This window comes from Corvus cornix, chromosome 13 (genome assembly GCF_000738735.6).
Source record: "Corvus cornix cornix isolate S_Up_H32 chromosome 13, ASM73873v5, whole genome shotgun sequence".
NCBI classification, from domain to species: Eukaryota; Metazoa; Chordata; class Aves; order Passeriformes; family Corvidae; genus Corvus; species Corvus cornix.
Genome location: NC_046343.1, coordinates 4,180,527 through 4,206,162, shown reverse-complemented (window position 1 = coordinate 4,206,162; position 25,636 = coordinate 4,180,527). Strand labels below are relative to the sequence as shown.

General features: G+C 43.4%; 1 protein-coding gene across 2 annotated transcripts; it reads left to right on the top strand.

The window, feature by feature from the left end:
• The first annotated feature begins 2,045 nt into the window (after positions 1-2,045).
• Positions 2,046-14,941, top strand: UBLCP1 (ubiquitin like domain containing CTD phosphatase 1). Of its 2 annotated transcripts, none has more exons than XM_039559772.1 (11): positions 2,046-2,104; positions 4,430-4,623; positions 5,456-5,547; positions 5,959-6,044; positions 6,133-6,248; positions 7,322-7,420; positions 8,371-8,408; positions 10,511-10,609; positions 11,062-11,178; positions 12,527-12,654; positions 13,923-14,941. In XM_039559772.1, the coding sequence occupies exons 2-11, from the start codon at positions 4,470-4,472 to the stop codon at positions 13,948-13,950; spliced, it is 957 nt and encodes a 318-aa protein (XP_039415706.1). In that variant the 5' UTR covers positions 2,046-2,104; positions 4,430-4,469; the 3' UTR covers positions 13,951-14,941. The 2 variants fall into 2 exon arrangements, with proteins under 2 accessions (XP_039415706.1, XP_039415705.1); XM_039559771.1 differs by having other exon boundaries at positions 2,056-2,163.
• Positions 14,942-25,636: the final 10,695 nt, after the last annotated feature.

Here is a 25,636-nt window from a genome sequence, read left to right as displayed (position 1 = left end):
GATGTATTTATCTGCACCACATGAATGTTGTCAGAGCATCTTTTGAGGATACCAAAACACCAGCATCAGACCAGAAATTATATGCAAACTTATACTTTTTCATATTACTCCTCAAACAGGAAAAAAACCAACAAAACCCAAAACCCTACTGCCCTCCTTTTCAAGAGAGCTTTTTCTAGGCCAACCAGAAAAGAACAAAAAGTATTTTTAACAAAATTGCAACTACAGAGGTGATCACACTAGATGTCATTTTTGTTGCACGAATTTTAAGCAGGTCTGGAGGGTGCATATTTTCATGACAGGGCGTGACTTTAATTACCAGTTGCAGCTTTGGAAGCTTTCCAGCACTACTGTAACATGCTGCCTCTGTGCAGAGGACAACTGTGTGTCATTCAAGCAAAAAACAAACCCTTGGTGACTGGGGTACAAGCAGAGTGACAGGTTTTACGTAGATTTAGGTGCAGTCAGAAACTAAACTTCACAACAACAGTCGTTACAGTGGTCTCCCATTTGTACCACTCTTCTAGAAACCAAAGTGGTGTTTTTACGCTAAAACTTGAATACAGAACAAACTGAAAGTACATATCCAGGCAGGAAATACATTAACTTAATATCCTCTCAGGAAAGAGATCAGGCTTTTACACAGTTTTTGCTTATACTGCCCTTCTCCACTGAGATTCCCTTAGAGTTGGAATGTCTCCTGCAAGTTCCAGCAGCCATTCTGAAGACACTTTTACTCAGTGTATAGTTGTTTACCTCTGCTCTCTGCTCTTTTGTTCCCTTCCCTACTTATTACCAAATTAAACAGGGAAAAAATTACCTAACCTCTCAACACTGCAAGACTTAAGGTAATGGAGGACTGAAACCTTCACTTCCTTCCTCAAATTTAACACCATCTCTACTGATACCAAGCACAACCATAGTCTCTGTCACCTTCACGTGATTTCATGTAAGAAACCACACTTTACCACAGAATAATGTTCTTCCCTTTAAACTATTTCTGCAAAGCGGAACCACTGAGTAAAAAAGGCCATTTTGTGGCAAAGTCTATTTTTTCCTTCTACATCTGTTGCCCAAGCACAGAACCACTGCAGCTGAAGGCAGTTCCCAAGAATCACAACAGTAGTCGAGAAGTGTCAACAGACACAACCATGTGCCTGGAAAGAGGCAGCTTTAGGAGCAAAGAGAGTTTTGAGTCATAGAATCACAGAATGGTTTGGGTTGTAAGTCCCCAGATGTGGGAAGACACCTTCCCCTGGACCAGGTTGCTCAGAGTTCCATTCAACCTGGCCTTGAACACTTCCAGGGACGGGGCAGCCACAGCTTCTCTGGGAAACCTGTTCCAGGACCTCACCATCCTCACAGGGAACAATTTCTTCCTAATATCCCATCTAAACCTACTCTCTTTCAGCTTGAAGGCAATCCCCCTTGTCCTGTCACTCTAGGCCAATGTACAGAGTGTCTCTCCAGCCCTCTTGTGGTCTCCCTTCAGGTACTGAAGGCTGCAATTAGGTGACCCTGAAACCTTCCCTTCCCCAGGCTGAACAATCCCATTCTCCCCGCCTTTCCTCACAGCAGAGCTGCTCCATCCCTCTGATCATCTTGATGCCTCCTCTGGATTCGCTCCAGCAGTTCCACGTCCTTCCTGTGCTGGAACCCCAGGGCTGGAAGCAGCTCTGCAGGTGGGGCCTCAGGCGGGACCCTTGGGTACAGAACAACCTCCTTTCACAGCTGACAGCGGAAACGAGACACTCATGGCAGCACCTGCCCGTGCAAGTCGCCTCTCCGGCCTCCCCGGGGCCGCGGCGCAGTTCGGCCTCAGGCCGGCGCTGAGGGGCCGCGAGCTCCGCGGTGCCGTGGAGTTCCCTCCCGGTTTCCTGCGTGACCCCGCCGGGAGCAGCCCCCGCGGAGCTCCCGTTCTGCCCTCCCGGGGCACGGCCCGCAGCACGCCCCCGCCCTGGCTCCGCGCTGCCCGGGCCCCGCTCGGAGCCGCCGCTTCCCTCGGGCCCGGCCCCGCGCACATCCGGGCGCCTCCCGCTTCCGCCGCGCGCCAGTTCCGCTTCCTGCGCGGCGGAGCCGGGACGGAGCCGGTCCCGCTGCCGGGGTGAGCGCCCGCTCCGCGCTGCCAGGGCGGGGGCGGATCGGCGGCCCCCGCACAGCCCGGTGGGTGTGCCGGGGCCGGGGGGAGGCCGGGCCGGGCTGGGCGCCGGGGGCGGGCGGGTGTCGCGGCCGGGCCGGTGTCCCCGCGGCGCGGGAGCGGCTCCGCAGCCCCGCGGCCGCCGCAGCAGCGAGCGGGCGCTCCCGGTCGGGCCGTGCCGCTGCCGGGGCAGCCTCGGCGGGGGAGAACCCCCGTCCCACACCGTCGTGCTGACACCGAGCGGCTGCCGGCCCCAAACCGGCGTCCCACACCTGTTACGGTGCTGTGGAAAGTGCGGCCCCGTGCGCTCATCGGGCACTTCGGGCGTTTTAAGGGGGGGTTGATGTTTATGTTGCTTAGTGGAACTTAAAGATGTGGGTGCCTCTCTTCTGAATCGTCCAAGGAAAATGATGTAATGCTGCATTTTAACAGCACAACTTGAATGCTTTCTCTAACTCGTGGCCTTCCAGCCCGTTGGGTCTTGGTGGCCCAAGGGTCTTGTGAAGGCTCTGAAGATGTAATTAAGCAAAGGAAGCTGTATGAGCGTCAGTTCTGCACAGCACCCAGCCTCGATGGTAGAACCCTTGGAAATCCCTGTGTCTTTTTCTGCTCCTAAACCATTTTCCCATTTTTCTTGATTCGGACTCCGTAGCGTTTTGGCATGGGATAAGAGTGTCTTGTTTCCGATAGCATTTGTCATGACAGGGCTGTAGATCTCTAAGGACTGAGGGTTGGTCAAATGCTCAGCTTTGGAGGGATGATCTTTTCAATTTAGCACTGGACAGAGACTGGTGAAGTTTTCTTACAGTTCTTGCCGTGTGCATGTCCTTGCAGAACGATTTGAGGTGTATAGTACAGGTAAGGAAACAGGCAATAAACTCTTGTTTCTAACTTACTCTGAAGAATTATGGACAGGAATAATTCATGATACCGACACTATGTATCAATAGTGCTCCACACCATGCAGCCTTAGCCTCAGTAGAATTTCTTAGTGCTTCTAAGACCCCTTTTTCATGAGTCTTTTTCACCGTGTCATACAAGGTCCCTAACTGATTTGACAATATTTGGGGGGAAAAAAATTCATTTCCCAGTAATACCAGTTTTCAGTTTGTTTTCAGGGCTCCTAGGCAATAGTGTGGAGGGTGAGGCTTGTAGTGTCCTCAGCAAGGAGGTTGTATCTAGACTAATTCTCATCTGCTCTGAGCTTAGTGGCTATGCCTGAGCAATTACAGGTTTGTTCCCAAGAGCCTGAGTGTGGGTAACCAGTGAGAATACAAAGGTAGAGAGGAAGAAGAATCAGAGTTTTGGCTTCTGAGATTTTTTAAAATTGCCAGACCTGCATTCCTTGAAGGTTTATAACCCTAGATTTTTCACAGATCTGCTCTCTCTTTGAATGTCAGTCTTTTGAGGACAGTTTCACCATCAGTGGTGCAGAGGCCTTCTCTGCATCTCCTGACAGTCTGTAGCAGCCTTTTCATACCTATTTCCTTGATTCTGTTTCCAAGCCCTAGCAGACAAAAAACATGTTTTTCCTTTTGCATTAAGCTAAAAATCTTGTTTTTCTGCTGTGTTCAATGTAGGACTAAACTGTTAAATACAATTTGTATAAATGTTGCTGTGTAAATTAAAGATAGTATAATTATGGTTATTTTGTCAGCACTGCAATGAAAGTGCATTTCTTAGGGTGTAATTTCATTGTGTGGGTGTGTGTTTTGGCTTTGTTTTCAAATTCCTGCTTTGATATTGCTACAGTGAGATGTGACCGGGGGTATGTATTACTGCAGGTATTGCACAGTGGAATGAATTAGAGAAATCCACTGCCAAAAATGGACTCTTGGGCTCAGAACTATTTTTATGGCCTTCTATATGTTAGGGATTTCATATTTTCTGTTTTGTTATTACATCTGTAAAGGCACCCATGGCTGGTTTGGTTGCATAAGTATTGCAGAGGACATTTCTGAGCTTTGCAATGGCTTTTGTGGTGCTGCAGTGCTCTGCTCGAGTGTGCAGTGCACAGGCTGTACCTGCCCAGAACACACAGCAGATGTGAATGTGACATTGCTAAAAACATCAAAGTGGAACTCGGAGCCCCAGTTTTAACACTGTTCTTTCTCCCTTTGTTTCAGCACTTTCTCAACACATTTCTCATCTGCTCAGGGGAAACAAACAGCTCTTTGATGTCCAATACAATAAAAAATCAAGAATGCTTTGAGTAGATGTTGCGGTTTGTCTCCTGGAAAGAGCAGTTCACCTCTTTCGTCCTTACATGATCTTTGTGTTTGCCTCCCGCAGCATATTTTTCAGACAGCAATACTGAACATATGCTTCAAGGATGTCTCTCTCTCTCATAATAAAATGGGGTGGACAGGAGTACACAATAACCTCGCTGTCAGAAGAAGACACAGTGTTGGACCTGAAACAGTCTCTGAAAGGCCTTACTGGAGTGTTACCAGAGCGTCAAAAACTGCTTGGGCTTAAAATGAAGGGTAATTGTGCTTACTTGCTGTTTGCTGGGGATGTGCCTGAGATATTTAAGGGCAAATACCCCCCAATCCTAGGCAGGGTGTGTGCACTAACAGGGCATCCACCTCCCAGTTCTAGCTCTGGAGTGAATGTGAATACAGACACTTCATACATCACTGGATATTGTTTATTATTAATATATCTACCTGGTCATTTTTTAGTGGTTTACACTGCCCAGTCCTGGTGGGGAGGAGAACTGGGGGGAAAAAAGTAAACCTCATGGGTTGAGATAAGAAGAGTTCAATGGTTGGAAGATAATAAAATACAATATAATACTAATTATAATAATAATGAAAAGAGGAGAGAGAGACATAAAACCCAAGAGAAACCAGTGCCACAATGCAGTTGCTCACCACCCACTCACCGATGCCCATCCAGTCCCTGAGCAGCAGTCGGTGTTTCCCAGCCAATTCCCCCCTGTTTCCACACTGGCCATGAGGTTCTGTGGCATGGAACATCCCTTTGCCCAGTTCCCCCAGCTCCTTGTGCACCTGCTCACTGTCAGAGCACAGGAAACTGAAAAGTCCTTGATTTAGAGTAAGCACTGCTTGGCACCAACTAAACCATTGGTGTGCCATCAACGTTATTCTCGTACTAAATCCAAAACACAGCACTGCACCAGCTACTAGGAATAAAATTAACTCAATCCCAGCCAAAACCGAGACACTTTTATGGAAGATGGTGATGACACAGCTTGGGGTGTTACAAGGAGGTTATTTCAATTAAGTATGGAATGTATTGACATTTTTCTGAAATCTCTCTAGCCCAATAAAAATAAAATTGCTTTCATTATAGGCAAACCTGCAGATGATGATGTTAAGCTTGGAGCCCTCAAGTTGAAACCAAATACTAAGATTATGATGATGGGCACTCGTGAGGAGAGTTTGGTAAATAATTTTCTTGTTTGTTAGCTTAAACAGCAAAAAATACTTTGTGTCTTCTAATTGTGATTTTGAATTTTGAATATTCCACTCATCATTTGGAAAATGATAGTACAATAGATTTCTGTTTGCATTTATTTTTCTATGTAGAGTAAGCTTTGCTGCAGAACTGAGAGCAATGTATTCATGAAATTCCTGTCTTGTTCTGCACTTGAAGTACAAACCTATTATTGTGATACTGACTTCTCAAATCTGAACAATCATCAGTATACTTTAATAATTCTTTCCACTAGTAAAGTGAAGTAATTTTGGTTAAATAGTATTCCTGCCCTGTAATGTGCAGTAACAGAAACTTGATATCCATTGTTATTTTCCTTCTGTGATCCTTATTATCTTTTATTATTTTTATTCTTCTAGGAAGATGTCCTTGGGCCACCTCCAGATAACGATGATGTGGTCAATGACTTTGATATTGAAGAGGAAGTTGTGGAAGTAGAAAACAGGTTAGGAGTTCAAGCCATTAAAACAGTTTGTTATTGACTGCAGAGTGTACATTTTAATTAACTTAAACTTTTTGCATTTTTACATCAGGGAAGAAAACCTACTAAAAATTTCCCGTAGAGTTAAAGAATACAAAGTGGAGATTCTGAATCCTCCTAGAGAAGGGAAAAAGCTGCTGGTGCTAGATGTTGATTACACATTATTTGGTGAGTTTTTATGCAACTTATGGTTTTTGTTTGTGTAAGAGCTCAATTTATTTGCCAGATCAGGTTTCTTGATTTTTGCTTTGCTGTGTTGTACAACATAACTTCTGCTTTATATGATTTTTTTGTCTTCAGCTCACATTTTAAAAAGCATTTTAAAATATTGCATGCTGTTGATTTTAGTGCAGCAACTATTTAATTGCTACAAAAAGACATAAAAAGTCAGCAATTTAGTCTTCTGTCCTGATAGTCTTTCCCTTGACAACTTGTATCTTGGCCATCACAGTGGCAGGGCAAGATACTGTAAAATAATGATCCAATTCTGTACCTGATTGACTCTACTTTTGGGGGGCATGGGAGAACAGCTTCAAATTTTAGTTACATATCATTACTAAACATTCACAAAAACATGTTTTACTTGAAAATTCTGTCAAGCTGGTTTTTTCTGAAAGCCAGGATTTTCCTTCTGACTTACCTTTCTGGCTTGTAGGTGTGTCATGACAGCGTGACTGTCAGCAGTAAATAATAGCTTCCCTTATACCTTTCCCTTAGCTTTCCTTTTCAATGAGATTTGTTTCCAATCTGACATCAAAGTTCAGCCTGTTTCTGAGTTTAACATTTTTATGGAGAGGTCTTCTGCTGGCAGATTTTGGCAGCAGTTTTGGAATTGGAACAGGGAATGTGTGCATCTCTGAAATGATCTTAATATATGTTCACACAGTTAACTGGACTGGGTTTGAAGGAATCTGTTTCATATCTGACTAATTACAAATTTGCTAAGTACACAGATGAACTATTTGTCCTGACTCTTCAAAGATATTGATACCCAGAGATCTCTGATTTAATTATTGCTAACCCCTCAAGTACATGTAAAGACCAACAGATAAATATTCCCTCTGCTTTGTCTTTCCCTCTTTAAAATGGGAACGGGAGCTTGATATCAATTAATTCATTATCCTAAAATGCCTCCTCCCTCATTAAACTCCTTGGGTCTCTGGATAGAAAGGAAAATCAGACTGGACTTTAATAGCTAATACTTTAATACTGAATTGCTTCTCTCTTATATTCTTTTAAAGACCACAGGTCATGTGCTGAAACTGGGGTAGAGCTGATGAGGCCATACCTCCATGAATTCCTGACTTCTGCATATGAGGACTATGATATTGTAATTTGGTGTAAGTATTGTACTCAGTACCTAAGAGTTTATTGTAAATTGTCATCCAGAGCAGGGACTCCTGGTGGGAGGTTTTTATATTGCTTTTTTAGTGTGAATCACAAGATCTAAAACTGTTTGGCTGTAATTCAGACAATTATTAGATATTTTAGAAAAATACTGATTCTTATGTGAAAAAGCACCACATACTGCTCACAAGAATGTGTCTAGTCACAGGATGAAGCTCAGCATCACTTTACTGAGTGTTACTTTGTACAAAGAAGTGCTTGAAGGAACGGAACTGTATAATCAACATTAGAACAATGTTTCATAGGGATTTTTACAAATAATGTCACTCCAGACAACGCATAGTGAACTGCCAAATGAACCAAGCTCTCCTGTCTGCAGGGGTAGTTGGTCCTTTGCCTTATAGTTCAATTCCTGCCCAACAGCTGGAGAACAGACTTTAGCCAGTGCAGGGCTCAAACCATATTAAAATTGTATTACCAAATGTCATTTTTGTAGCCAATGTGTCTACATATTCTTAGATCAGTAGACAATGTTGACACTTGGTCCTTTCCAGATTTTATGTATTCCTGTCATTGCTTCCAGGAGGAAATCCTGCACAGGCAGTGTGGTTCCTCAAGCCAGGTGTATCCCACTCTTACGGTCCTGCAGGCTGTACTTCAGTAACAGCTGATCTAGAAAATGGTTTAACTATTTGCAGTGCTTCATTTAGTTGTTAATTTGAAAAGTAAGCTTTTCCAAACAAAAACAGTCTTCCATGAAGGAAGACTTTCCTTAAGGCAGTGGCCCTAAAAGCTGCAACAAGGGTGGATCTTTCTAAAATTAAATTTTGTGTAAAAATTTGACATATTAAGCGAACAAGTTCTTGGGTTATTTCTTTTTTTTTTGCCTGCCAATGACTTATTTTGATAAAGTATTCTTTCTGTTTTCTCCCTTTTGTTTCAGCTGCTACTAATATGAAGTGGATTGAAGCCAAAATGAAAGTAAGTTGTTCTGAAAACATGTAATTTGTTTCTGATCTGGGTAACCCTTCATGCAGTTGGGCTCATGCTCAGCATTGTAGAGCAGGTTAGAAACTGAGGAGGTTGTATGAATCATAACCTGAGTTGTTTCAATTTCCATAGTCACTTTAAATTATCTTTATCACAAAACTAGATTAAATCTAATTTTAGAATTCCACACAAACTATCAGCAGTAGGTGCTAAATTTAGCAGAACTAAACACAAGTCAGTACCTGCTGAAACTTGGATTTGTCACGCAGCCCTGCACAGTTGCTTTCATCTTACCTCTAATTATAGAGCTTCAGTCTTTAAATGTGATTTTTTTTTAAAGGAACAGACAGATGTGACATGCTGGAGTAGGTTATCAAGAGGAAACTCTTTTCATATTTATCTTTACTTCTTGCAGCTGGGGGATTCTGTTGCTTCCTCTGCCTTATTAAACATCCCATAAGACCTCTTTCACTTTCTGGTTTCTTCCCTACTGGAATCAGGCAGGAAGCCAGTTTTGAACAGCTGACCTCGTGGTAAACATATTTACAGTCAGGCTTAGCTGTAAATCTAATGAGCTTACTAAGAATTGCTGTGTGTTTGGTTGGTGGCTTGGGGGTTCTTTATGTTCATAAATCAAAGATTATTTCCATTCCAGGAAAAACCTTTCCAAATTTAAGCTTTTATTATGCACAATTTTTTCAGGTTTTCACAGAGCAAAGCACATTTTTCCAGTGTTCTCCTCCTCAAAATAATTAATTGCTACAACTTCTTCTAAACAAAAATGCCTCTCAGAAATGAGAGCCTTTAATCAGAACTATGAAATGAAGTTAGTTAGTGGAAGTAAAGTCAGTGTTGAGCCTTGCAAACATTGCATTCTTGTGGCAGTGTCACATGTTTATATTATGTTGTCAGAGTAAGTGTTAGGACTCAATCTTGTGGAAAACCATTGTTCAAAATGGGCTCTTTCCCCTGTGCTGGTCACCTTTCTGCATTTCTAGGTTACTTTTCCAGCCCTCCTCCTGGATCCTGATCCATTGAGATTCCTGCCACTAGGTGCCACTTTCTGTTTCTCCTTCAACTGATGGCACCAGGGGTCCTTCCCTCCAAGAGTTTCACTTTTGGTCAGGGAGTAGTGATTCCAGCTATAGTTGGCATTAAAGTTTCTGTTTTAAACTACAAAGCAGGAACAGGATTAAAAAGAAGGGAGTATCAGACAAGCAAATGTAATCTCTCGTTTACCACCTCTTTATGCCTGGGATTCAAACAATCTAGAACAGCTGGTTCTGTCAGTGTAACAGGATACTGACCCAGAGCATTTCATTTGCAAGATCCCCTTTTTTATAGAAAAGCAAATCAGTTAAGTATGGCTGGATAGTTGCAAGAGAGCTACTGCAAGTATTTTCTCCCTGTTACGTAGCTTTGCATATTGCTGCTGTTTCACACACCAGAAATTGTCAGCAATATCTGTGTTGTACCATGTCAGCAGATTTTACTGGTACTTTTCGGCTTTGGAAAGGATTTGAAATGGAAATGATGCTCTCTTATCTAGACAAAGTTTGTTATTTCTAAAAAGGTTGTTTTCCCTAGAGTATTTCAGGAGTTACCAAATCTTAAAGGTCCAAATTGACTCTAATGTTTGCTGTCTTGGGCATGTGCAGGAGGGAACAGTGACAGTGAGCTGTTCCTGGATATTCCATCTTGGATTGGGCTGTGATTTGTGCACATCACTGTGAGGAACAAAAAGCAGCCAGTACACAATTGCTGTAAAGTTGAGTGTGTAGAACTTGCTGTGCACGAAGGTATGAGCAAAACCCCTCTGTATTTTGCCTTCTCTGCAAAGTTGTTTTGATTTTCTGCTGGCATCAGCTGCTAAGTTCCTGATACTAAACACTAAAAATAAATCCCTATGTGCACTTTTATGATCCTTATTGTGTAACAAATCTAAATTTCCCCAGGTATCTATTTTTAGCGTGTCTCTGGTAAACCTCCACAGCTCATCCCGTGACAAACAATGTACTATAATTGTGGCTCCAGTTGTTCAGCAGTAAAACTGTCCTTATTAGAAGCTGTAATAATAAATCTTTGTGATGCAGGAGCTTGGGGTGAGTACCAATGCAAACTACAAGATAACTTTCATGCTGGACAGTGCTGCCATGATAACAGTGCACACTCCTCGGAGAGGACTAATAGATGTAAGTGCCTGGTTTTCTCCTATCTTTTCCTACATTCAGCTGGCATTTTATCACACCACTTTAAAATATTCAACAAAAAAAGTTGTTCTGGAGTTTTCATGCAAGAAAACTGCAAGAATCTTGGAACCAGGGATTTTTTTTTTTTCTACTCAAAGTCTCTATTAGTGTTTTGAGTGGTATATTTAGATGTCACAGCTTTCAAATCAAACAGTGGGTAACAGTTGCTAGAAAACTTGGTACCAACAGAAAGGTTTTCCTTAGTGTGGGGGGTATTTCTGTTACATTATTTCACATCTCTTCCTTTGTTAAAGCCAAACTACCTGCTAATGGTAAAGCAAAAGAATATAAAAGTGTCCATTCAAGTTTGGACTCAGGTTCCTATAGATGATATTTTCATCTTCTGCATATGATCTGATTTACCTCAGATACCTTGTATTGTGTTCTATTTGCAGGTGAAGCCTCTTGGTGTTATCTGGGGAAAGTTTTCAGAGTATTACAGCAAAAAAAATACTATTATGTTTGATGATATTGGCCGAAACTTCCTGATGAACCCACAGAATGGACTCAAGGTAATGTAAGCTGGAATTTTCATTTATTGCTACTTGATACTTCAAGTAGTACTTTCTCCTACTTCTTTGCTGTAGCATAAAGACTATTCTTAACTAGAAAAGATCCATATTTTATTACATTTTTTCATTTATAGTGCCATTTGTCTGGCTTAGTATTTCCTTAATAGTTGTATTAAATAAACCTTGTGTCACTATTAAGTGAGCATTTAAGAGATTACCAAAATCAATGAAATTGTTATTTCTGCTTAAGTTATACCTGCAAGCTGTAATCAAGCTGGGCATTGCTGACAGGCACCATTGAAGTATGTGATGTTCAATCTCCACAGTGGTCATATTCAAAAATAAGTCAAATAACAAGTGGCTGTACTTCATGATAGTATGACAGGATAATCACAAATATTCTGTTGTGAGAAGTAATTAGTCACTTGAGCCATTTTGAATGCACACCAGCAAATATTTCATTTTATACAACTGTCAAGCAGCATGTGCTCTGTTAAAAAATTACTGCTGGTTCTGGGTAAGAAGAATGCAACATAAATTTCTACATATATACCATGGTAGAGCTGTGTGGTACTAAAAGAACTTACACAAATCTCTCTAAAAAAGAAAAAGATGTTTTCAAATGCAGAAATCCAAGATGGTATCTCTTTGAAAGTATCCATGGTGTGAAGAGGATAGCAATTGATGAGATCTAACAAGATGATCTTAACTGGAGGGAGAATCAGGAATAGCAAAGATCTTGCTGGGAGGGGATTATCCAGAGAGGTCCCTCTAGCTCAGATTGGAAAAGTGTTTGTCAAAGTGTTGTTAACAACTGCAGACAAGAGCATTGAATCACTAAAACAAGGCCCAGGTATAATGTATTCCAAGCTTAAAGCAGTTGTCAGATAAGCTTTGCTTCTTCTAATATCTCTTTTCACAACAGCTCTGGTTGTAGTCAAAGGCTTTTTGTTGAAAGAAAGCATCTGGTTCCAACGATGCCACACAACTCAGAATGCTGAGCTGAAAACCCCTCCTGCAAAAATCTCTCTGAAACCATATTAGAAAATGTGGCAGTCCATTCCAGATCATTTTATCAGTCTGTCTGGGAGGGGAAGAAGAACTTCTGTCTGAAGTACAAGAGAAAAGAAACTTGGTGCAAGGCAAAAACCTCTCAGTCCATTTTGCATGAACAGGACAGATTGGATCTGACCACTGCTGGGAAAGGCTTTTCTTCCTCTTACCTGTGAAACGTTATAACTTGTAGTATTGAAAATATATTTCAGTCAGGTGGTAAATGATAGAGAATCTAAAGCATTTTTTCTTTCTGTGACCAAATGGTTATACCCAGTTTATTTATTTTGTATAGATAAGGCCTTTTATGAAAGCACATTTAAATCGGGATAAAGACAAGGAGCTTCTAAAGCTCACCCAGTACCTCAAAGAAATAGCAAAGTTAGATGACTTTTTGGAGCTGAATCACAAACATTGGGAAAGGTAAGAACAAAGTCAAAATTCTTGCTTCTTTCTGTCCCTGACTCCTGTATTTTGTTTAAGGTTGTCTCTACAAACACCAGCAACAATGGAACTGATTAACTCTGGCATCACTTACAGTTATAAAGGTCCTTTAGTTTGAGGAGAATTTTAATAGGGTTGTAGTGTTGGGGCAGCTTCCCTAAAATGATAAGATTTTGGCAGAACGTGTCTGTGTTTCCATGCTTCTCCAATATTCAGCACTGCACATTATGCAATTGTGCCTCCTAAAAGGAAAAGAATGTTGAAGGGACCTGGTCCCTTGAAATCTCTCTCTTTCCACCCCTGCAAAGTTAGGCTGTGGCTTCACATCCCAACTCCTTTGGTATGAAGCAGCTTTTCTGGTAGTTCCGTCAGGGTGGTGTTAGTGTGGTTCTCAGGCACCATCCAGGTTGGGTGGTATTGCAGGATTCATCAGCTCCAAGTTACTGTCTTATGAACAAGAATTTTCCAACTGCTCAAGCAAAATCCTTCTTAATGGTTTTATGCAACAGCCTGAAGCTTTGATGCATGTGAAGAAAAGCTGTGGGAAAGCCACTCCTTTGGTGCTTAAAAAAGGAGCCTTACAGGCTTGATACAATTTCATTTTTCTTATTAGAACAGAAAGGGAAATGTTAAACCTTAAAAGCAGTGAGATTCACTGGATATTTCACACCATCAGTGAAATTGGTTGGATTCTTAGAGTATTTGCAAAGCCTTCACTGTCACACCACGTAGCCAGATTGCTCCAGCTCTGGTGCTGAGAGCTGTGAGATCAGAATACAAGCAGTTCAGAGTCACTCACATTCTCCAGAGAAGCTGCTGCAGGGCTGTTCTTTTCAGGTTATGCTGGATCAGTTCATTAAAGCCCTGAATTTATTTGAAGGAGTGCCATTACTAATGGACCTTTTTATCTTAAAGGATATAAAAGCCACTTTTCCAGCTGATGTAATTTTCCATCCTCTTAGAATGAGACAGGTTTCCATTTCCTTCCTGCCTTTTGTTTAAAAAGCCTGATAGAGTCTAACTAAAACATGACTTTGAATTACCACAAGATAACCTATCATGGAATTGAAAGATGTTGAAGTCAAATAAAAATCATAAGTGGTATTGATTGCATTTCCAATTGTTGGTTATCAGTAGGAGGATTGTTGGGGAGAAAAGAAAGCAGAGTCACACTTTGGTCTTAAGCTCCCAGGTATATTTGTGCCCACCTCTTACTTGGTGAAAAACTGTACTTTTGTTTCTTTCAGGTATCTTTCAAAGAAGCAAGGACAATAGCACTAATAAAACTGTGTGGCACTGAACTGAAGGGAACATCACTAAGATCATTGGACTTTTCCTTGCTTTTGTGCTAGAGTATAATAGTGCTGGACACTGGACCCAATGCCAGAACGACTGCTAAACTTGGTCTTCCAGTTGGTTGGTTGTGGGTTTTTTAGAAGATCACAGCAATAAGCTCAAAGTGGGAGAAACAAGTCAGTTGCTTTTTCTTGCATTCAGTTCTGGTGTTACTTCTCAAAATACTTTCCTCTCCTTTGCTGCTGAAGTACAACCATAACCATCAAAGACCAAAACCATTCTGAGACTAGAAAAAAAAATATTTAGACCAAAAAAGTTGATTAAAAAGCCAACCTTGGCAGTGTATGAATTGTGTAAGTCCTCTATTCCCTCCATCTTTAGAAACAGTCTCCCTCTCCTATTCCACTATTTAAGTCTATAAATTACAAGTTGTCTAAGTTTGGTATGTATTAGTATGTCAGTGTTTCTCTGTGCAAGACAGTAAGATGGGAAAGTACCACCTCTGTGGCCAGTTTACCCCAGTGTGTGAACTTGTACTATAAAGCAGTGTTTACTGGAAAACAAGAGATTGAAGTTGGAGGGAGAGAAACCCACTGTTACTTGGTCAGTGAAAAGCAGCCTGCCTGAAAAATCCCCATATGTCAGATAAAGGGTTTAACCTCAGATGGAAAGTCACATTCCTAACAAAGCATGAACAAAACCCTTGTTCTCTTCTAGCTAAATCTTGTCAAAGTGCAAACACTGTGTTTAAATACAATATTCAGCCATACTGTTCTTAAAATATCATTTACTTGCGCTGCTTATGCCTGCACTATAGAAGTGTGATGTGACTGCTGTTTGGCATTTCCAACACTCGTGCATTATGCAGTTCATGGATTTGAAAGAAGGCTGACCCTTTCAAATAAAAAATGGTATATATTGTTCTTAAGGAACTATAGCAGTTGTGTAAATAATAAATACTTTTTTCATACTTTGTGTCCTGTGCTGCCTTCAATATTTAGCTTGCCTAACAGAGGAACCATTGATAATATTAATTTAAGGGGTTTTTGGAGGGTTTGTTTGGATTCCAGAGACACTGGGTTAGCGTCAGGAGTTGACTGTGACTCGTGTCAGAGCCTGGTTATGTGTCTCTGTGGATTAGGGAAGTGGTGCAGCACCAGGCTGGCCAGGAAAGGAGCCTTGACAGCACATGTCAGGCTGTCAGGACAGCAGGCACAAATGAGCTTCTGGGACAAGCACGTGAGGCTCTGGCTCAGTGACCTGTCAGAAAATATCCAGGTCTTTGTCCAGGGCTCTGTGTGCTTTAGTGCCAACCCCAGCTTCCTTTGAAATGAGCAAATCAGAAAACTGATGCATAGAAGTGGTGGTTTAGGTAAGTATGGAGTGCGAAGATCTGCAGTTTTGTCTCCTAGAGCTGATTTCTGATCGAGGAGCTGCCTGACTCCTGTACAGACAGCACAGGGAGAATCCCTGAGCTTAGAACAGTGATCCTTTCCTGGAAAAGCTGCAGCAGCAATCATGGAATGCAGGGCTGGTGTATGGTGCACTGGAATTCCTTTGACTTTGGACACTGGAACAAAGTCAAGGCATTGCAGTTAAATCAGCTGTGGAGTTTGTACTGGGCAGAGAGAAAACCAAACCAAGGGAATGAATTTAAACATGTGCCTGTATTTTGTTGCTCAAAGTTGGCCTATAAACAGAAGGTTACAGTGAATGAGCAATTCTTTTGCTTTATACAAGGAACATTTTAAAAAATCAATCTTGATTTTATTTCAGTGACACAGGGATTTTGTGTGTCTCAGAATTTGAGAGTACTCACTGATGTGCACTCTCAAATATTTTATAAGCTGAGCTGGAACATTTGAGTGCAATCTCAGTGTGATGGTAACACAGAGCTGTTGCTGACAAGTTGTTATGTCTTTCATGACTAATATCATTTCCCTTACCATATTTTCTATTTGAAGACTAGTCTTGCAGTTTGATTTGGTTATCTTCTAAAAATGCTGCTGGGATTTATTTGGCTGAGACATGGCTGAGATTTTTAAAGTCATGAAGCTGTGGATAAGGCAAGCACAAGCCTGATGTTCAAATGACACAGCACAAGAATCAGGGGTTACTGAGGAGAGTGGGTTAAAAATGGTAAAAGCAGCAGGAAGAAATCTGGATTTTGTTGCCATGGTTTGTTGTGGAGGCAAGTGGCATCAGCAGGTTCAGAAAAGAGTTTAGCATCTTCATGGAAAAGCCCACAGGCAGGAGCTAAAGGGAATAGGATTCTAAAGGGAATGGGAAGGTCTAATAACCTGTAATAAAAGAATTGGAGGTGCTCAGGAAGATGGGAGTGGGTCACACGGAGCAGCTCCTCACTGCACTACAGGACTGCTCTGGGCTATACCTACAATGTGACTGTGCCAAACTACCAGAATAACTGCAAGGATAAATGGGTAGTTTCTGCTTAGCCCCAAAACAACCTATTTATTGCTCATAAATGCAGAGGAAAACACCTGTGCTGATTTTTGTTTCTCCTCTTCAATAGGGAAGGCAGTTTTGACCTACTTGTATTTCCAAAATATAGTTAAGCCTGGAGAAAAACTACAGACATGAAGCTTTAAAGGTTTGTTCCCTGCTAACATTTACTTTCCTTTTAGATTATATTGAGGTGCCTGAGAAGTATTTGATCAATGGCTTTCATTATTTCTATTAAAAGAGATGGTATTAAAGCATAATTAAAGAGAGGGAGCATACAGCTTAATTACAGAGCTCATAATTTACCGTTCTGCAAAACTCTGGAGAAGCATTAAATGGAGTCCGAGCTATTCCAAATATTTTCATGTGTCAGAGACTGTCCCAGGCTCCCAGTACACGTCAAACATTTTGTATGTTGTTCTGTCTGATTATTCAGACCAGAAGAGACAGTCCATTTCCAAATGAAGTTATTTCAGTAAGCCCTGGATATCTGACAACTCCAATGGCTCACTGTGGCATGAATGCTCATCACTGGAGGTACATGGAGTGACAGTTGAAGCCAGGAACTGAACAGCAAATTCAGCTCCACAAATCCTGCTGCATGACTGTGAAATCTACAGCTAGTTGCCAATTTTTATTCCTGACTTGACATTCAACTGACAGCAAGTGGATGCCAAAGAGTTTAAGACAATTTTCCACTCTGTCTGTTCAGGATGTATTTAAGACTGATGTGAGAAGTGCTGAATACTTGCTCCCAATAAGACAAAGGCAAAACCTGTATTTCAGAGGGTAAAGAAATTAGTACACAGTTTTCCCAATTCATTAAAGCTACTTAAAACAAGAAATGCTGGATGAAGAGGCAGAATCCTTGGACATTTCACTGTTGTCACTGCAGCAGCTGTGGCAGGTCCTAGTGGATATTAGCAATTGCTGCACCCAATGGAGGGTGCCTGATGAGGTGCTTTGGCTGGGGGATTGACAGAGAAAAATTTCAGTGAAAAGAAAATGTTGACAAAGAGAATCACAGGATTAGAAGATAAAAATACTACTCTGTCCTGGAGAAGACAAGGGACATCTTGCAGACTTTACAAGTTTCTTGTGTGAGCAATATTGGCAATATCTTGTTACCAGGGACTGGTGCTGACATCTGTGCTTTGAATGGGCTCTGCATGAGCGAGGACATGATTTAGATACGAGCAGCCTCAAAGATTCAACAAGAACAGCCTCGTGATGGGAGGTGAACAGCTCTGGATGGGTTTTCCTAAAAATAGTGAAAAATGGCTCTGAGGGCTCACAGTGCCAAGTTTGACTCTCCTGGCTTTATCTGCTGCACCACACCACTTTAGATCTGTATCTCCCAGCCCATCTCCATCATCCCCTATTTTCCTTTAGATCACTGATAATCACACAAGGCCTCAACCTCTATTCACGCATCAGCCCTTTTCTGGTGGTGTTTTATAACAGAGAACTTCAAAATGAACTATTTATATACTGATGAGCTTTCTCATACAGCCCCGAGCTTCATTATTTATGCTTATTTAGGAAGTTTGCTCATTTCTGGAGATCCTTTGATGCTGCTTTGAGCACTTGGTTGCTCATTTAGCTCTCAGGAGTCCGTGCTGAGCTTGGCCTGTGTCCTTGCCACACACAGTCACATACAATGCCATGCCATTAATTTCTATGTCTCTCCTAGCAAATAGTTTTCCCACCAATTCATTTTCTGTTAAGAATGTGTACAAGTCAAAGGGAGCTTGTTCTCAGATTGCATAATGCTCAGAGCACTGTGGCTAGGGTGCTGGGCACAGCAAAAAGTGCATCATTAACACCCCTTGAAAGTTTTTGTTGTTTTTTTTTTTCTTCTTAAAACTGCCTCGTTGGAATTGCACACCCAGTCTGCTCACACCCCACCATTTGTCAAGGTGTTTATATATCAGAAAAGAACAGCTTTTATCATTTATCACAGCAGGGGCCAGGTTTGGCTGCAGCTCCTGCGTGGAAGGGGACTGGGTGACCTGGAGCAGAGCCTGCTCAGTCACTGCTGCTGAGTGATGTCCCCTCCTCCCCCTGCAACACCCCAGAAGACTTTGACCTTGGTGTTTTGAAACACTGAGATTGCATCAGATTTTTAGTACAAAATATCTGTGGTGTTAAAGCATTTGGTATTCAACAGTGGGAGCCTTGTTCTTCACTATTTGTGCTGCTCTTGAGAGCAAAGCAAGTCAAACTCAGGACCAGGGCATCAAAGAAGTCATAGTTCACTATAAATTCCTGAGTCAAACTTCTCAGCCTTCAGATACGATTGGGCTTTTCATCTCCAGTCTGTTCTACTTGCTGCAAGATCAACCCCTGGATTCTGAGTTGGATCTGTCATGCTCCTTCCAGAGCACAGACCCCAGGGCCAGACAGCTGGGCAGGAGTGATGGTTCACAGGCTGGTCAATAAACTTGTTTAAATTGTTTCAAACATCCACAGATGAATAAAAAAATGGGTGTCAAAGCCGAGCTCGTTCAAGAGTTCTGCTTCTGAGCATGTTCTCATAGTTTTACTGTGGGTAAAAACCTCCTTCCCAGCTTTGTTTTTTCAATGCTCTATGATTTTTTTCCCCTCACTTCTTAAAACTTTCTTGGTGTGGCTGTGTTGTATCTTCCAATCTCTGTTTCTGCTCCATGGCAGGCACTGTGCTGTGGCATGGGAATGACTCAGGGGCTGGAGGAGCTTTGTACATGATTGATGAGCTACAAGCCAAGACCTCCATTGGTGAACACCCAACTTTATCCCTCAGGTGTTTTCCCCCCAAGTTTGGGTCATACTAGAAAAACAAATGGTGGCACAGTAAGAATATTGTAAATTTAACAAATTCTAGTAAAACTTTCTAATTACCCTGGTTCCTAGGGCAAGATCAGGTGGCTCTAGATTTGTATTTTGCAAAACTTACAATTGTTTATCCAATTTTCTACATTCAGTTCACATTTCATGACATACAGGGGTGTGTGTGACATTTGTGAGCAGTGAGAGCTGCCTCAGTTTAGTGGGGGAGCATGAGCAGAATTTCAAGCAGACACTTAAACTGCAACTGATGCACTTTTGGGTCCCTCTGCTGTCCTAATGATGGATATTTCTTGAATCAGGACCAAAATGAGCACATTTTAGGAAAATTTAAGTGTATTAAACTGCCTCAGAGATGAAATTGATAAAGTGATGTGGGATTTTTAAAAATCTGATTAATCCCTTACAGATGTGACTAGACAGAACAGGTATGTTGCAAAATCTTTTCCTATAACAAATGGTACTAAATTAAAATCAAAATAATTGGTGTCTAACACTTGAAGAAAATTCTGAGCTTCAGATATAGAGGGTTTGTAATTACACCTAGGCAATATCCCCACTCCCACAAATAGTAAATTAGTTGAGATAAACACATTCAGAAGCTGTTAAGCTACTTTGGTTTGGATTTAGTGAGTAGCTGCAGCTAGAAGAAAGCAGGCAAATAATTGAAATTTCTGAGTTCTTTAAACAGAATCAAAATATTGTGTTTTGTATGTGCATTTCCACTTTCAAGTAGCCCTAAATCTTAAGAATTTAAGTAAGCAATAGTGGTTTTTTTCCCTAATATGATTGGTTTGGTTGGTTCACTAAAAAAAAAAATAAAAATCAAACAACCCATTGATAAAACGATTACTTTAGATAGACCACAGCTGAGTCAATTTAGGTAGATTTAGTTCTGCAACTAGTAAATCATATAACATTCAGTTTTATGGAGCTGAGAGGACACTGTTTTCACTGATAAATGAGTTCATGGCTTGTCCTTCACTCAGCCCAGCAATCCCTGACCAGGTTTATGACAATTTGTCTGGTTTTAAACTGAGAGATGCTACAAAATCGGTGTCTGTTTAAACTTGGATCACTGATGCAGAGCTATTCATCACCCTCTGATGCTTGGAAAGGTGTGTTGAAGTGCACATGCCAAGAGCCCCACAGCTCCCTGCTGGTCCAGGAGCCTCAGCTGGGTGCTGGGATCAGGGATAAGGGTGAATTAGGGAGAAATGCCTGCCTCCATCTCTGCTGGCCCTGCAGTTAACCCAGCACTTCACACTAAGAGGTTATGGGCAGCCGGCAAGATGAAAACCCCAAAATGAGCACTAAATCTTGTGAGATTAACATATAAAATCCCTTAATGGAAATGTAGGCACCACAGGTAATTACAGATCCACTGTGCCTGACTCAGTCAAATACAGGGCACAATTCCAGAAACTGGAGAAGGAAAGTAAGTCACAGTATTTTCTCCAAAGAAACTTGAATCAAGCCAGAGAGCAGCAGCATTACTAAGCTGTCAGACTATTCAGGCAGTAAGGAGGGCAAAAGGAGACTCAAGGGCACAGTTTCCAGCACTGGTCCATCTTTCACAAGAATCAGATGAATTTTACACCCCCCTCCTGCATTGCCTTTCCAGAAAGGTGAGCAGAAGCCTTGGGACAGGCATGGGACAAGCACTGTTCTAAGGTCTGGAAGGAAACCAGACAGGAGCTTTTCAGCTAAAGCTCCTGCCAGAGCCAATTAGGAGGTGATGGCTGGATTGCAGCAGCTTTACAGGGGCAGGAGACAGCACGGAGTGACCTGATCTCACCTGGCAGGCACAGCACGGGCAGGGTGTCCTGCAGCCAGTGTCAAACACTCCCCAGCCCTACAAGGACCTAGCAGCAGGTGTGCTCACCGAAACCATTCCTAATCCCTGGATCAGTGCTGCTTCCCTGTTCCTAAATCACAATGAGACACGGGTACAACAGGATTTTCTCAAGACAGCACAGGTGTGCCTCAACATCAACATGGCAAGGCTGGCAGGGAATCTGCAGGTGCTGCCCTCCTGCCTCCCCCCAGCCCCTGGGCTGAGAGCTCCATACCCACACTGTGTCCCAAAGCAGAGTACCCTGGACTCCCCCCACAGCCACCCTCTCTCTGCTTTCATCCCCACACCTCATGTCAGAGACCTTCTATTGCTGGAGAAAAGCCACAGCCACAGAACCACTCAGGCTGATCTTAAGGAAAGTTTTTGCTCATTTTGATTCCCAGGCTCAGTGCTGAGTGCACTCAGCTTGGCCTACCCATGACACAGAAAATTCAAGAAACCCCTTTGGGGCCAGCACTGCCCGTGAGGGCAGAAAGAGCCTCCCACTGCCCCAAGAGCCCAGTTTTCCTGCTTGCTGGCACAGCTCTACCATGAGGCTGCTCCTTTACCCCAGACATCCTCCCGTTGATCCTGTACCAGTCCCCAACCCGCACATTCTCTCATTCTAAACATTAATCCCCACAGGGAAAGTATGGTTCTCATATTTCCATCACCTTGCCAGCATCCACGAAGCAACAAAGCCATGGCACAGCAGGGAAGCTCGGGTGCATTTCACTTCATCCTCATGAACAAAGCATTCTCATGAACAAAGCACCATCAGCCAAGGCCCATCCATTTGCTAAGGGCAGGGGTTAAGGCTCAGCTCTAATTACACCTTGTCCTCCTCCTGTCTCAACAGCGTGGAGCTGCTTTCCAGGGGAGGTGAGGTTTGACTGGGCAAAGCTGAGTGTTTGACCAGCACACCCTGGCACAACTGGAGTAGCTGGAGGAGAAGAGCCCTGTGAAAGCAGGAGTAAGGGATGTTATCAGAGCTTGGCAAGGAGGATCATAGAGCTGTCTCAATATCTGACATCTGCCAGACTCCTGGAGCTACCAGTGCAACATTTGCAGGATGTGTCCCAGGACTAATCAGAGCTGCAAACAAAACAGGGCCTGGGGTTTAGTCCACTGGAATTGTTTGCCCCCTACCATACAACATTAGGCTGATTTTTCAAACAAGTTTGCTTTTCTGTCCCCGAGTTTTCTCAGCCTTCTTCTTGAATCATGGTTTGACCTCATATTAGAACGGCTTAAACTATATAAACGCATACACAAATATATACATCTATTTCAGGAGGTAGCAGTTTAGGTCCAACCTAATGACCGCAGCCCAGGAGCTGCGGCTTTACGAGAAAAAAAAAAAAAAAAAACCAAAACAACCCAACATTTCACGGATCACAGCCTGGTGCTAAAACTACACTGAAGAGAGGCGATAAAAGCTCCCGGTCTGCGGCAGCATCCAGTGTCCATCGGCAGTACTGCACCCTGCCCACGCCAAGGCCTGGACCATTCCAAGGGATTGTGCAGGACCTGGAAATGCCGGCGAGGCACAGCAGCAACGAGCAGCACCCCCTCCGTAGCAGAAGGTCCTCTGAGACCCTGCTGGGGTGCAGGGGTTGCATGGATGCTGCGGCTGCGCCGTCCCGCAGCTGTTGGATACAGGAGCAGCCGCTGGCTGTGTCTCCTTTCTCGGGGGGGGAAATCTTTCACAGAGGCAGAGTCCAAGCCTCAGATGAGTTCAGTGACAAGTGCAGCAAATGCGTCATGCTCTGAGTCCCAGCACTGATGTTAAATCTCAGTATTTGCACCTGGCCGAGTAACCAAAAAGCATTCCCCAAATCACAGAGATACAAAGCCAACTCACCCCAGCTGCATTTCTCTGGCCCCACACTTCTTCCTCCAGGGTCTGCAGGAGAGATGAGCAATGCCCTGTGGGAAGAGAAGGGACTGAGTTCTCTCGGGCCAAGAAAGTCATCACCTTTTACCCGTTATATGAAGGAGACTGCACCCTGTGCCTAAGCTTTTTGATGGCAGGTGATGGATCCTGCCCGAGCAGAGCCCTAGGAACACTAAAATTGCATTTTGCTCATTTTCGCAGGGCTGACTTTCTCCCAAAGGTCGGCACAAAGAGACGGCTTTAGGGCTCCTCTCCAAAACGAGCCAACCCAGCAGGACCAGAGCCCGGTCCCAGCTCCCGGCGGTCACCAGAGGGAGCCCAGTGCCCGGGAACGGCGCATCCTCCGGGCAGGGACGGCCCTGCGGGGACAGGGCAGGGGCGCAGGTGACCTTCTGCAGCCTCTCCTGCCTCCTTTCTAATGGGTCATCACCACAATCAGACAAAATCGGAGCCCCCGCTCGCCTGGTGTAACTGTGCATAAGGATTTAGGAGATGTTGAGAAACAGAGGATGCGTTTACATCAGCTCCCGGGCAATAATGGCTTTATCACAGGTGACTCCCCAAAATCACCCTGCCAAAGAAAGGCACCTCATTCCTTGGGAAAGCCAGCCCCTGCCACGACAGCAACATTTCTGTTCACTCTCAATTAACTCAGCAATTTTTGCTTCAAAAGGGGAAGGGCATCCCTCTGGCCCGGCAGAAGCTCGGTTTTGACCTTATCCTTCAACTCCTGATTGAAGCTCTGCCAAAGCCCTGCTATCTCCAGAATCCTGAGGAGCTGACCTTCCTGAAGTCCTTGTCCCTCACTGCCCCGTGGGTGACAAAGGCAAAGAGGTGCCTTGAAGCACCACCTCATTTGGAGATTTGAAACAAGCAGCTCTTCCTGTGGCACCTGCATTTCTGTAGGGGTAAATCTTATTCCTCCCCCATCTTCCTTTCTGTATTGGGGCAATCCTTGTCTTCCACATTTTCTAAGCCTTTCCCATCATTTTTCGAGTTTCTTATAAGACACCTACACCAGGCACAATTACTGCAGCTGCTCCTGTGAGAGGCTCCTAAACGACACTGTTTATTTCAGGGGAAAAAAACAAACAACCCACCCACAAAAGCAAGCAATAAACCAACAAAACCCCCACCAACTCCCAAAAAAACAAACACCAACACTCACACCACTAAGCAAACTCCTCACCTTCTCTTTGCTCTATAGTCCATGAAAACAGACAAATCCTTCCCCTGGGCTCCTATTTAAGCCCTTCAGCTGTGACAGGGATGGAGGGAACTGTTGGCTGATTCCCAACATCTGGGAGCCCTTTCACCCCAGGGCAGGCTCAGCTGTTCTCTAATCCATCAGGGACCCAATACACTCTGACATCCTCCTGCTGCTCCCCGCAAATGTCACCATCTACATCTTTTCAGTGCCCTGAAACACTCCTACAGCTCTGCCCCCTGCTCCCTGAACAATCCTTCTCCCTGTCCCCATGGCTCAGAATCCCCTCCACTATTAATTTTTGGGCCCCTCCCCAAAATAAGAAAGGCATTGGAAAATTGAAGTGATAAACCACCAAGAGAGTTGGGGGCTGGAGCATTTGCTAAGTGAGAGGAGGCAGAGCCTGGTGAGAAGAAGATTTCAGGGGGATATAAGAACAATGACCAGTTAAAAAGCAGTTCCTGAGCAGATGGATTCAAACTCTTCATGGTGGTACACGGTTTAGAGATGAGACAGTTGAAAGAAAAGACGTTGAAATTGGATAAAAGGGAAAATTTCTTCACCAGAGTGACAGCCAGACCCTGGGACAGACAGCCCAAGGAGGTTGCACATCCACCTTTGTGGGCTTTCAGTGCTAAATTGGGTAAAGCCCTGAGCAAGCTGATAAGATCTCAACACTAACCCTGCCATGAGCAAGAGGTTGGACCAAAGTCCCTTCCAAGCTGATCCAGCCTGCTTCCCTTGGGGAAAAGAGGGTGAACCGGAATGATAACTAAGTCCGGAGCTTCCTCCCCAGCCAGGTTGTGGGAACCCTGCAGTCAGCACCACCACCCTTGGATCATCCCATGGCAGCTTGAAAAGCCTTGTCAAATGCTGCGAATGTCAAGGGAAAAAAGTAGGGCAAAGGATTCAAGTGAGTTTCGACAGTGACACGTGCCCGTGCTGGGCGAGGAGGAGGAAGCAGTTGAGCTCACAAGTTAAATGGGCCAAGAGCCTGGACACAGTAAAGGATCAGCTGCATCACCAACAGAGTGAAGCTGTGAGAGGGAAATAACATCCTTCCCTTGCCATGGGCATGGCTTGGTCACAGGCAGGTGCTCAGCTGTGAGCAATTGCTTCCTTGCAGTCAGACCATGCACAGATTTAATCCTTACTGTTTTTTAACTGGTGTGGGACTGAGTGAGATGTGGGGAGCACCTGGCCCTCATTCATGGGGCAGCTCCCACCCCAGCCTCTGCCCCTTCCTCCCCAAGGAGAGAAAGAGCTGTGAAGATGCTCGTGTTATCTGAGATCTCAGATGTATCATGACTCACTCACCTTTCAAAGCTGTCAAAAAAACCCCAAAACTCAACAAAACAACCCAAACCCAACACAACTTAAAAGGTTTAGGAAGAAAATCAAGCAAAAACAGTGGCTGAAGGTTTGATTTCTGTTT